Below are 14,332 nucleotides of genomic sequence, written 5' to 3' on the forward strand. Positions count from 1 at the left end.
TCTATTATTTACCTCCCAACGCTGTGAGAGTGTGACAATGGGCAGTTCATTTTTAGGCCAGCAATTTCACCAATTCAGCAATTCATCCAGATTCATCTTGTTAGCTGGGGGAAAATGGAAACATAACAAAACCATTCATTTATTAGCTTTTTAAGCTTGGGGGTCCGCTCTTCATACATAGAATCTAGGAATCTTTACAAAGGGAATCGCGGCTGATTTACCTGAATGTCTTGAGTGTTGCAACATCTGTTTAGAAAAACAAAGTCATAAAAGCTTGTTGAAAACTCAGGGTTTCTTTTAATTAGACCCTGTTTATAATCTTACAACTTATTGTGTAGTCTGTCAGAATTACAGTATACTTTAGTGAAGATGGAAAGAAACTAAAACAATGCATCAGTACAGTAAAAAGCCAAAATAACACACACGTGCACACACACAAACCAATAATGTGCAATAATGCCTTGGCGGGAGCTCCAACAATCTGTTATGCAATCGGGCAATGGGACAGTGCTGACTGGGAAAAGCCATCTGGTGCACTCAAGGTACCTCCATTCATTGTAGTAGTAGGACGGACTCCAGCATCCAAAAAATAAAAGACCTCTTCTCGCACTTGTGAGTCATGGAATGTGGAGTCATGGGAAAAAGCTGATATTCTTCCTGCTGATTTATGGTAATTGCGGATCTTTGCTGGGCGTGGACCGGCATCTTGGCAGAAGTTAAGTGGTTGCTACAGATCCTCTTTTCCTGTTCTGGTGATGATTTGTCCAGGTGGGATCCTGGTCCCTCTGATCAAGTCTGAGTTAACCTTGAAGACATTCTCATCCCCACAAGTAACTACTGACAGCCACACAGAGTAACACAATGCGGTTTGTATCCAGCTAGTAAAGACAAGGCAATCAGCTCGGCTCTGCTAAAAGCCACCAGACACCTCATTGCTTGCAGCTGTTCTTACTCAGATTTTTTTCTGTTTTGATCATACTGCGGCACTGGAAGCCAAAACTCCTTACAGGGCACTTTTGTATTCAAATTACACCGAACTTCCATCATCTGCCACAGATGGAACTCGAAGTTACGTTCTCTCGCGTGCTCTTGTACATCTTTGACCTGCTGCTGCTTTATGAACTCTTTTGGTTGAGTTTTCTGCTCAATCCTTGGCCTGCTGCCAGAGAAAGCCTTTCTCACTGTGGGAAATGTGTAAAGATGTAATGGGGAGGTTGCCTGGGAGTCAGTCAGCGCTCTGCGCCGTGAAGTAAGAAGAGACGTGTGTGTGTGTGTGTCTGTGTGTATGTGTGTCAAAAACCAACACTGCGGGGAGAGCGTGTCTTTAACACAGCCAGCTCTGATCATGGCACGCTGGAATAGTGCTCAACTTTTTATTAGCTGTGCAGCCCTCAAGATTTTTCCTTCCTGCTCCGCAGCTTTTCTATAATAACATTCTTATACCTCTATTGCCGAGTCTGATTTGTCCAAGAAAGATGTGTGAGACGTGCCAGGTGGGAATAAGTTTTTGTGTTATACTGTATAGTAAAAATAAAAAACTATGGAAAGCACAAGGTATTTTGTGCGTGCCAAGGAAAGTCTATTTCTTATTCCGTCAGTGGGGAAAACCCTAGCAGCTGCTGCTGCTGCACTTTTCCTGTTGGCTACTTGGTTAAGCTGGTGTGAGTTTCACTAATTGAAACTGTTTGGCCTTTATAGAGAAGGACAACTAATGGAGAGTGTGATTCTTTCCATCTTTATGTCACACGATGGATTTACAGAACTGTAAAAGCTGTCCAGGTTTTTTTTATTTATTTTTTGAGTTACACATGCAGATACACATGCACACTCCCGCACACTTCAGGCACATACTTCCTTTCCGTACTTTTACTGTACTCAGCTGTATTGGCCACACTGAAAGGCCCAGACACATTCTTTTGTCCTTTTGGGTGGCTGCAGAGCTTTTGCTCCAGCTGGAGACTCGTCCCCTCCAAAGGATCCTTTCAGATATTTCCAACTCGGAGCACATGGCTGTCTGTCCGTAGATAAATAGATAAATAACCATCAATAAGGAGTTAGACAGAACTGAAGTGTAATAGTGTCTGATAGAATTACTGTGGCCAATGGGCCGGCATCTGGCTTCACTCTGTCCCAAATGCTGCAGGGGATGTGACAGAAGGGTTTAAGACTAAATAATAGTTGGCTCTCAATGTGTTTTTGTTTCTTTCTCTCTTTGGACTTTTTTATGGGTCTCAGGGAACAAGCTCTGAACCATTTGTAAAATATCAACTCACAACTGTTTTTCATCTCTGTTACATACTTCTGTAAATGCACAAGTATCCCTAAGTATCAGTTCTCACATCATGGTGACCTCAGAGGCACAAGTCTCATTTCATTTGTTTTGTAGCTGTGGAGTTGTTGTGATGTTTTTTGTAAAGTGTTCCAATGGTATGTTATCAATGTACTTTCATGAGTTGGGATGATACACTGGACCAACATTGGCCTTTTTTAAAACAAGACTGGATGTTGGCCTGCCAGCATGACTTTACTTAACTGCTCCAGGCATGTCAGTCTCACTATGCCTCAACCTCTCAACCCCACACGACCCACCGAAGGAGAGATTTTCAAATTCATAGAATCTCATTTAAATGTATTATCGGGTCAAAAGTTTCAGGTCATAATATTTTATTCATTACAAACATAACAATATTGTAAATGGTGTAATGAAAAAAGCAGATATAGTCTTAGCAGCATGTGGTATGTGATACTGTATTTAAAGGCAGTTTGGTAAGAGCTTGTAATCTTTAGAGTTCTCGAAGTGGGAATACAGAGATGCCACTCTAATATGTATACATCAAATATAAAGCTAAAGCCAAGTGATAGTTCACTTTGGTGTGTATATATACAGACAGGAAACAGGGTAAACAGGAAATCACTTTGCAAAATGTTGAAAATGTTCCTTTAGGATAAATATAAAGTGGAACATCTAAGTTTAAGACTTCATGGTCCACATTTAACAGTTTATATTAGCATTAGCATGTAGTAAAATCACACGGCTTTATGAATGTTTAAGATATTTTGGCATCCTGCCAAGTATACTTCTTTTTATTACTTTTAATTTTTCAAATAATCAAATTTTAGCAAACCTAATATCAGCACACAACATCTTAAATTAAGATGCTTTCTCCTCCCTCATCCCCTTCACAAGGCATGCAGAGACTCAGTGAAGTAGCCTTTCAAGTTGAGCCCTGCTTTGCATCAGCTACCACCAAATGTCTCACAGGACGTTTGCAGAAGGAGATTTTAATCCTCATGTATACACTCCGGAGTCTCCAGAGTGCTCGGAATGGGTCTCTTGATGGCCACTTGCTTATTTACACTGGTCCATGCTTTTATTATTTTTTTCACATCAGCCTCTGGACGCCTGTGGTTTACTTGTTCTGCTGTCGACAGGACAACACAGCTGGTTGCTAATGACTTCACACTTGAAGGGATGGACGTGTTCTCCCCTCAGAGACAACTACACATGACTCTATCTGTACTACTGTAGGCTTTGATTGTGAAGAGATTATTGCATTTATAACCAGCTGGCAAGCTCATTTGAGACCACAAGGCAAGAAGGTGACCATTAATTACCCTTTTGGGCTTCACTTGCTCCTGTCTAATTGGTTTACTGTAAGATTGTTCTGAATTGTTTTGTCAGAGTGCAGTGATGGCAATGATTAGACAAGCTCAAGGCCAAGCAGCTGTGCTACAACAATACATTCAAATGGCATTGTTGTTGTGTAGAAATTGCAAAGCATTTTATTCAGGGTTAATTAAACCAAGCTGCCGATAAGTGTTGTGTTCGTTCCACAGTCTTAGCTGTGTACCCTTTTAAACCATACAGGTCTTAATTAAGTTATTCTATTGAACATTTTATTGTTACGGGGAAAAAAGCCCTCTTTAATGCAATAAAAAAATGTATATAGCCTATATCATTTCGGCCCCTCCGATGTTGACTGAGAGGCTTTTGAACACAATTGTGATGCATTTTACACAACACAATTATAATGTATAATATTTTCTTCCCAAGGCCAACAATCCCTTTAGGTTAACATCATGAAGCTTACTTCGCTGTGAAGTAAGCTTCATGATCAGAATTTGAAATAAGATCACCAATATATTTTCACTTATTCTCATTGTTGGATGTGCACAAACTCTTAACTGATTGTTTCCTTATCAACAGGGACAAAAAGGGCATCCTGGTTATTCTGGTCTCCCAGGTGAACCTGTAAGTACCTATTTCTTCTTAATCTTGACTACAATTTGATGTTTAGTAGACATATTCTCCCATGTATGTAATGTGTACAATGGTTGTTTTCTTAATATGCTCACTGGTATACGAAAAAGCTGTAATGTTGCTCATAGGAAACTGGGTAATAAACAGATTGCTAATTACAATAAATGTACTTTAGTTGTAACAGCATTATTATGGGGTAAGCAAAGATGATGTTCTGAACAGCAAGAAAAACTCACCTGGTATTTCTCTGACATAATCCCTCCTCCGTCCCTTTGAAGTGTTATCACGCTGACTAAATCCACTGCATGTTGTTTGTCCGTCTGGTGGCTGCACTGTTAGCTGTATGTCAATGTATGTTTACTTATCTAATGGACGAGCCAAGAGTCTACAGCAACAGTCCCCTTAAGACTGCAGCGTGTCTTTCCATTTATAGTTAAAAAGAAAGAAAGGGAGGGATCGATGGAGAGAAAATATTAACACAGACACAGTTGGACCTTAACAAATAGGAGTGGGGGATTAGTAAGAGAAAAGAGACATTAGCTGTTCTGGAATCTTGGCGGGAATAGAGAAAGGGAGATATTTGGCAGAGGCACAACTGGGCTAAATAGTTTGGACACCCCTGGGTCATTCCTCCCTCTCCTCCCCCTCCACCTCCTTTCTGAGCCCAAATCCTGTGTACTATCGCTCAGAAAAATGTGCTGTGTCACACAATTTTTTTTTAAAAGTATACTCGTAGAACGAAGGAACTATTTTCTGTGGGAAATTACTCAGATATCAAATGGTTCAAGTAGAACATGATTGGCCATGTATTCAAATGTGAAGTTATTTATATATATTTATTAAGTGAAGTCGATTGAATTTTTTCTAAACAAATAAAGATAACAAGGCGACACATTTTCTTCCTCAATCATTCATTATTGAATTTTTATTATTTTTTTAGAAATATGTGCTAAAAACTTTCTTCTCACTGCACATTGCACTATACTGTATCTATGTCATTTTAATTGTCTGTTTAAGTTTATCGCTTCCATGGCACGTACACTCTTTTCTGCTAGCAATCCCACAATGCAATGCGTTGGATTTTATATCTACGGAAATGGCTGATGTAGGACTGCACCTGTCAGTACTGACCAAATCTCGATTGACTGAGTGTTGAAGAAAATTAATGAGTGAGGGGGTGATTTTGATCACAGCAAATGTTTACGCAGTCTTCCGGCCTCCACACACATCCTACCTCTACTGCGTGTCTACTGCGCGTCTGGGTCTGACTTTTTTTCACTGACTGTGTAATCAACCTAGAGCGGCCACACATCCAACCTCAGACGCACTGCTGATGCGCGTCGGAGGCATGTCTGCAGCGACGCTCCCCTTTACCTCAGGAGGCTCGCCTATTTTTTTCTGAGAGAGAAATACTCTGCTGTGAGTCATATTGACTTCATACCGTCAGCTTTCGCTGTAGTTTCACCATTTCCTGGTGTGTCCCTTTCAAAATAAAACTTCCAACAAGCGAAAATATGGCAAAAAAATTTAAAATAAAAGGCAATGGGCCACACGGATTACTGTCGAGACTCAATATTAGACTCAATATAAATCATATGCATCATAAATGACACGAACAAACTTAATTTTAATGGGAATTATCTATGAAAACTCTGTGTAGAAAGATAGGGCTTTTAGAAGCAGCGCTGCAGCAGCAGCAGCAGCTGCTGAGACGTTCCATGTGTGGCCGAGAAAAGTCCAAGAGAGGCAGCAGTAACGGAACGCGACGCGCTCCAGGGGTAGACGCAGGATGTGTGTGGAGGACGTTCTTCTTTTTTAACTTGTCCATTTCTACGTTTCTTGGCATGCTACTGCCACCAACTGTCCATCAGTCGAATTGCTTGGTTTGCTTGCACACAACATTTTCATTGTCCCCCTCTGCATGTGAGTAGCTTCACTGTATGCTAATGTATTTCAGTACTTGTAATCGTAGAACAGAAGATATGAAGAAAACATGCTACCTGCATAGAAAAACTGTGTATTGTACTGCTTATTCTTGCTGTACAATATATATTTTAATGCCACAAAGCTTCTAATACTACTACAACGTTTACAACGGCTACTATGACTACTGTTTCTCTGGTTCCATTAAAACGATTTTTTTTCATTCTCATTTTTAACATGCCATTAATATTTTGATCTCTCCTAACCAATCATTATAGATTTTTGCTAGGAATCTAAAAATACAGTGACATAACTATCACCAGTGTATGATGAGTGTGGTCCACAACCAAACAGCCTGTCATTTCTTGCATGCCTTCACTAACTAATCCTTTTTAACTCTCTCCATACATGTGCAAGTAAACATTCCTCTCTGAGGGATGCATTTGGTTTGGTCTCACCACAAGGAAGGAATGACTCACACATTATAATGTGCGTTGATGAGGATAAATATATTAAGGCCAAAGTCTGCTCACAGCAGTCTGAGCAGCATGTGGCTCGACCGCATTATAACGGCACTTACTGTAAGATTAATTGAATGGTTAGAGTACCAATATCTGGAATGACGCCTTTTTCCTAAAACACTGACTTGACAAAACAAGAAGTCTCTTTTCAGAAACAGATTTAAATTATTCTAGGACTGATTGACTTGTTTATTTCTACATACATTAATTGCCTGTTTTTAGGTTTTATTTCTGTCTTTCTTGGCTTTCTATTCTTTTAATCCACGCTCCAACAGAAACCATGTCTGCCTAAACGAAAGAGTAGAGAATACTCATTCCCTCTCTCCATCCTTCAGTCTTTCTTCCTTTTATTTCCCTCTATTTGTCTCTTCTCTCTCCTCGTGTTGATTTGTCTCCCGTCTCTCTCTCTCTCCACAGGGCGAACGGGGAGATGATGGAAGCCCCGGGGCCAAAGGCTATCCTGGCAGGCAGGTGCAGTAAATCTAGTGTTGCGGTGCTGGTTGAGCAGGGCACACACACACACACACACACACACACACACACACACACACACACACACACACACACACACACACACACACACACACACACACACACACACACACACACACACACACACATAAAGATATATTAAACATTTAAAGATATTGGATTGGATGCCATGGGCATCTCAGGGTCAGCCTGAAAAAAATCTAATTTGGTAAACCCAAATAAAAAGTTTGTAGTGGAATAAAATATTTAAAAAAATAAACTGCTCCGAGATGTTGAGGCGACCTGTGGTGGAATTTCAGCCATCGATGCCCCAGGTCTAGCAGGGAAATAAAATCTCAAAAGGTTTCCATAGTAAACACTCCTGTGAAGAAAGGAAAGGTAATAAAAGTGTGACTAATGCCACAGCTCTGTGCCTCAGCGTCACTCCTAACTCCACTTCTAGGAATAGTGTTTAATGTGAGACACTGCGAGCCAAAACATTGATTTTTCAAGCACTGGTCAATTCAGATATTTGTGTCTATTTTGCTTCCTTAACATATCTACTTCCATACTATTTTAAATGGCAAGTCCAAAATGTACATGTATGTGTTTATTTTACTAAACCCTGTCTATTTCAACTCTATATTTTCTCCTTTACAACCATCTTTAACCGCAATTATCTCAACATTGGTTTTCTTCAATACCAAAAATCTCAACTTATAAAGCACTTACTGTATATCAACCAACATTTCAGTTGCACTATTTTAAAGGTTATTACACAAGGATTTGTTTATATGTTGTTAATTGTCTGATTTATGATACTTTTTATTTTTTTAAACATGCTGAAACGGTATTTTTTGACATGTACAAAGTATTTTTGAGTGTCTCGCCTTAACTTAAGAAGCCAAAGCTAGTGACTGTTAGTGTTTCCCCACATTTAATATCTGTTCATTTCTCTACAAACAGCTGGTTAACTACTTGTCGCTTATGTTTCCTGAATGTTTATGATAACGTAGAGTTCAGGCTCTGGTCTCAGTGTTTCCCTGTGTACATTAGCGCACTGCCTATGACTGTCTGTGATCCCTTGAGACGCTTAGTGGTGTGTGATGGATTAGGTTTTAGCACCCCCTACCATATGTGGACTGTGAATCACTAGGGCTGTGGGGATTATGTCAAAGCATTTCACTTTGCTATAGGGAGTTCTCCTGAGCCGCGAGTTGATCTTTATAGTTGCAGGGGGAGATTTTGCACACAAATGGATTTTCTGGGAGTGTTTCTGAGTAATTGTTGTGAATTGTGTGTATTAATACTACAAATACCTGCCAAAAGGCTGATTAAAATATAAAAAAATATGGATAGAGTTGTCCGAATGTTACATATATCATAGCATTTTTTTCTTTCACTTTGGACAAAAATGTATTCTGCCATTGTTTGTAACCAGAGAAATTTGTTTTGTCATTTGTTACATTTAGGGTTTACCCGGGCCTGTAGGGAAAATGGGACCTAAAGGAGTCCGGGTAAGTAGATGCTGGGACAAAAGACTTTGCTTGATTTGTTTTATTAAATATATTTATAAATTAAAATACTGCCTTAAACTGAAGGCAGTATTTTCTTTTATCATTTGTCAATAAAAGGGGCTTTGAAAGTAAATACTTTATATGAGGGTGTTTAAAGCACCCTCACAAGGACGTTCCCTGTTAACTTGTATTTTATGTTGTTGTCATGCGCCCTCACTCATCTTCCACTGAAGGCCACAGGGGAGAGAAGCGTGATTCTTCTCTGTAAAGAGAAATCTTTTTGCACTTTCACTTTCTTACGCAAACTATAAAGTGTCTGCTTAATGAATTAGCTAACCAGTGTGGATACATAAAAAAGACCAAGGTCATAAACACCACTTGTCTTCCCTTGTTAACTACCTGATGATCATGACAGATGGTTCTGTTTGTATATTTAAAGTACTGTAGGAGCAATGAACTCTGGCTCTCTTTAAATCATTTTTGTGCTTGCTGTTCTTGTAAATGTTAACCAAATATCATTAAACTATATTGCTCTGCAGCCGAGCATTACCCTAATGCATTCAGATGTTAGCTTCTCGTTAAATGTCATTGCAATTTCTGTTTCAGCTGTTTCCACACCCTTTTTTCCCCCCTTCCTTTTCCACTGACAGGTTTGGCAGCGAGATCTTCAGAGATCCCTGATGTGAGGGTATGTGCCCTTGGACTACATCGTGGAAGCCAGCACCATGCAGTCCATGGGCATATACACTTGCCTCAAGGCTTGGCTCTTCAACACCACCCCACTGAAGCAAAAAGAGTTCGCTGTGATAACAGATCAAAGCATCACAGCTTGTCTGTGTAGAGATTTTTAGACATGTGTCTGTGAAGATCTGTTGGATGTGTACAACACTATATCAATCATCTCTGCTAACTTTCATTGCACGCCCTTGTCTTCTTTTGATTTCCCCGTCTTTCTCTGCCTCATCTGTTCCTCCACTCAATCTTTCATTCACTTCTCTAGGGCCACATTGGCATCCCTGGGCTTTATGGCCTTCCTGGTCCTGACGGCGAGAGAGTGAGTATTAGTGGGTGTTCTATAATGCAACACAGTGAGAATTTACTCTGTCTGTCCGTAGGCCAAAATGACAAACTAGAAATATATGTAATTCTTGGAAGCATGGAATGCACTGCACACATGAACAAATCAATGTTACAAGCCCAATGTGAGCACACGCTCCCTTTTGCTGTATTGGATAAAGCCAGGGGGCAAAACAACCTACATGTAAACCTACATGTTGGAGGTGGATTTAAATTTACTTTAACCCAGCCACGACTCGAAAATATCAAATAAAGCTCTTGGAAAGTAGATGAAAGAATCGGCACAGAATCTCAAATCAAGTGTTTTGAAATGTTCGTGTTAGTAAATCCTTGACATGATGCACTTTTATCTCCCCTTTGGCGCCTTAACCATTTTTCACTCGCTCTGTCTCTCAACTATGCTTTCTTTCCTGTTTCCAGGGAATTCCTGGCGGTCATGGGAAGAAGGGCAAGATGGGTAGGCCGGTAAAGTTTTCTCTCAACATACTTCTCAGATAACATTCTTTAATGCCGCGGGTGTTATGCCTTGATCTATGGACCCTTACTGTAGTGTAGGGCTATTTGTAGTGTATTAAATGACCATTACGTTGACGGAAACCCTTGTTCAGCGTGTAGCCCCTCCTGGCCTTGGCTGTTTGAAATGTCCATACTGGCACACATTGATTCTAGGAATTGCTAAAGGGATTGTTATAAAGGGAGACATATGCACTCAAAATTGTGCTTAATGTATTGGAAACACAGATGTTCAGCAGATAACGTAAATATCCTGTATACAGTATATGTATAGCTGGCATCATATCAAAGCGGCTGACTCCTAAATTTATAAATCTTGTATGATTATTTGTTTCTGGCTGAAGTAGATTGTGGAACATTGTATGTTATACACTGTGCTTGTTTTGCATGAGACTGATATGATAATAGGTTGTGTCAGTTGTGGGTTTGGCTCTTCGGAGTCTCTACCCACAGATCATGGAAGTCTATAGTCATTGGCGCCTGGCAGTGAATTTCCCATCCTTGCAGGCTTACATGGAAAATACTGAAAACTGCACATAACCACTAATGTAAATCTGGTATTTTCCCAGGCCTAGTCTGGTTGTACATGTTGTTTTGGATTGTTATCCAGAAACGATCAAAGAAATATGCCCATAATAGCCAAGTCATGAGCATGCCATTTCTCTTCCTCTGCGGTGAAGAGAGAGGTCAGTCCTTTTACACAAGACGTTTTTGTCTGTCCTGAGTCAGCAGTTCCGCAGTAGAACACAATCCATAAAGACACACGAGAGACGGACTTGTCATGTTTAATCCAACAGAGATGATGCACTTTATTCACATGCCCCAAAGCCTGAAACAACTTGGCCGCAAAACGCAAATTTGAAAACAATGTGCATTTATTGCTGTTGAACAGCTCCTCTCCTCCTTTCTCTTTAGATGTTTTATTTATCCAGTTCATGGTTTATTTTAGCACATAGCAGATCTTCCATGACACAGATCACATAAAGAAAAGTCTTGCCAACCTAACTGAAAGTTCTTGTCAGTATATGAGAACAAAGACCTCCATAAGTTTCTGATAAAAACCTAACAAAATTTTTTGGAAACACAGGCAGACTTTTCCAAATGTCCCGTGGGCTTCATGTTGCATCAATTACTTTATCAACATTTGCCTAATGTTCTGAATCTAACAGACTGCCACATAAACATAAAAAAAACTCCTCCATCTCTTGAAGGCTTCATACATACATTTGACTTTTTCCTCTCTATCTGTTGACATAAAACGTGCAATCTCGCCTCTATTCAGCCATTTATCATTTATGTAACCATAGCGCTCGCCTTCAGTGGGCGACTGCTGAGCCGTGATGAGCGCTGGTTTGCATGTTGACCTTGGCACGTTGACAAGCACTCATTGAGCGTGTGGCCCTTGTGGCTGCATCACTCCTCTTGTTCTGCCTTCATAATGGAATTACGAGCACCAAGCAAAAAAAAAAAAAAGAAAGAACGCAGTCAGCAGTTCCTGGGCCAAGCAGCTTTATTCAGCCATTTAGGCAGGTCCTGGGGGCTTGGTTCGCGGGCCGCTGAGCGCTCCCTGCCAGCATGTGCACACGCAGACACTTGATCGCTCGGAAACTCTCAGCCCATGGAATTTCCTCCCGGTCTCCCAGGAATGGAGCGTGTGGAGCGCATTTGATGGGATTTGCTTGGCTTTACTCTGCAAACTTCTGTTTTGGGAAACACTTTTGGGGGTCTAAAGATAGGGGGTGCTGTATATTGAAAAGCTTGAAGGACATTTGTGATATTGGGCTATATACTGTAAATAAAATCTACTTGTCTTTGTTGATCCCACCGTGTTTGGTATGATATCACCACTGACCAACCTTGATGTCAAAATAATCAACATTTTGTCTGTTTGAATATGATAAAGCCAGTTGCTTCCCCCACTTGTTATATGACCATCCTGTTTCTTTGTGTGCTCAGGGGTTTCCTGGTGACTTTGGAGAGAGGGGACCTCCTGGCCCTGATGGGAACCCAGTAAGTAAAATAAAGGAGATAAATGCTCCCTTTACTCCACGTTTTGCACAGAGCAGTTCATCTTGTGTGACCAGCAAAGTCCATTACATTACAACTGACAAACATTTTCACAAGACTTCAGACTCAAAGGTGGAATCAGCGATTCTGGAGAATGCCTGTTGCCAAAATGGCTTTTTTGTCAAAATCAGTGAAATCTGCTACCTGTCCGTACTGTGTGTGCGCTGAAAAAAAGTCCAGTGTTAATACACAGCCTAGGCTCTCTAAACAGGTATGTAAACATAGGGTATGGAAACAAAGGGGCTCAGACCAACCCACCATAGCCAGCTACGTGCCTGTACAGTATGCTTAACAAGAAACTGGAAAATACACTCTTAAAGGCAGATGCAAAAAGAAGACACTATAAAAGCAAATGCTACTACACCTGAAAACACCAAAAATTCAAAGCCCGATTTAATTTCATTGTTTTACATCAAAATGATTTTATTTATTCATAGGACTGACTGGGAGACATTTATGAGCAGTCATTCAGTAACTCACTCACCCATCATAATCCACACTGATATAAGGCCAACAGTGGTTTCACTCTATTTTAAAATGACCCTAACTGCTGATGATTGACAGGGTCAGTGTCAGATTGTGATTGGCCTCCTCCAGGCCTGAAGAGGGGATATTCCATTTGGCCAAATTCATTTCCTGTAATGCACAGAGGAATATAGGAAGGGACAGGAAGGCCACGGTTGGTTGTCATCCACCTCTCTATTGGACCGGTCGCTTGGAGAGGATGTGGGCACGGCATGTGGCTGCAGGCTTGATCATTTAGACAACAAGCCTCTCTGTGTGTCGATTGCCAAATTCTCACTGATTGTGCTCAAATGAGTGGAGAAAATACATTATCCGGGCCATGGGTGGAGGAAAACACTAGTAAACAAACCACATTTAGAAATATGCTGTACGCTCTTTGACTGCGCTGTGATGCACCTTTTCTTTATCTCGTTTTATTTGTTCTCTTAGGGTGAACTGGGAGCTCCTGGCCCATGTGGAGTCTCTGGTCTTATTGTAAGTGTTGTTTTACCCTCACTAATTGTACAACTTTGTGAATTTGATTTGAATCAACATTGTTAAAAATGTTCAAAGTTTGTTTGGCAGAGGTCTACATTTGAGGGAAAAAAACATGTTTATATAATTTCTTGGAGTACTGAGAATTGTTTTAGGTATAGTATAACCTGCTGTTGGTATGGGTTATAGTGTGGCAACATTATCTGAAAATCTACGGTGAATGTTAATATTAGATTATTAGTTTACATTTTCGGGATTTAACTGGACATTCATCATTCTAAATGTGTGTTTTGCTGTTGTTTGCAGGGAGACATGGGTCCCTTTGGCATTATGGGCTTACCAGGACCACCAGGGCTCAAGGTAAATTATATTTTCTAATGATGTCCAGTTTTGATCAGTCACACGGTTGGTGTTTGGATTCAATTATATTCCACAGCTTGAGTGTGTTTACCCAAGTGAACCCAGGGTTCTGCTCATTAATCATGTTTTTTTTTCTTCCAAGGGAGTAAATGGAAACATAGGGGAACCCGGACTGAAAGGTGATAAGGTGATCTGCATATGTCTTTCTCAGACTACTAACTTCCTATTTTCAGAATGCTTGAGGTGACAAATCCTAAAAAAATATTATATCTCTGATTCCTGAGGAAGCTAATAGACAACACAGTTATAATGCACAACTTGTGTTAGCCAGCACTTCTGTTGTGCATGTTGCTGGCATTATTATTTTTTGCTAACATTCAGATTATGTTTTCATATTTCTTTCCTTTAGGGGGACGTTGGCATTCCAGGGGAGCAAGGGGAGTGTGGATTCCAAGGGGACAAGGTAGGAGTGTGTTTGTATGTGCTCAGGTGGAGTGGGGTCATCCTTTTATAATAAGATGGGTTGTACAATGACTGTCTTTAGAAAGGCACTGAACTGCTGATTGCTTCCACCTGTGCCACCATCAATTTGTTTGTGTACAAAGGTCAATGAGATGTATTGG

The 14,332-nt window shown here is 40.4% G+C and overlaps 1 protein-coding gene across 1 annotated transcript in view; it reads left to right on the forward strand.

Moving 5' to 3' along the window:
- Positions 1-14,332, forward strand: part of col27a1b (collagen, type XXVII, alpha 1b) — a 73,936-nt gene that overhangs the window by 21,525 nt on the left and 38,079 nt on the right. The window contains exons 8-17 of the mRNA XM_080045187.1: positions 4,208-4,252; positions 7,123-7,176; positions 8,649-8,693; positions 9,694-9,747; positions 10,191-10,235; positions 12,240-12,293; positions 13,305-13,349; positions 13,656-13,709; positions 13,852-13,896; positions 14,119-14,172. Coding sequence (XP_079901313.1) covers positions 4,208-4,252; positions 7,123-7,176; positions 8,649-8,693; positions 9,694-9,747; positions 10,191-10,235; positions 12,240-12,293; positions 13,305-13,349; positions 13,656-13,709; positions 13,852-13,896; positions 14,119-14,172 — 495 coding nt within the window. The remainder of the gene's footprint in view (positions 1-4,207; positions 4,253-7,122; positions 7,177-8,648; positions 8,694-9,693; positions 9,748-10,190; positions 10,236-12,239; positions 12,294-13,304; positions 13,350-13,655; positions 13,710-13,851; positions 13,897-14,118; positions 14,173-14,332) is intronic.

This window comes from Ammodytes marinus (assembly GCF_949987685.1).
Source record: "Ammodytes marinus genome assembly, chromosome: 2".
Lineage (NCBI taxonomy): Eukaryota > Metazoa > Chordata > Actinopteri > Uranoscopiformes > Ammodytidae > Ammodytes > Ammodytes marinus.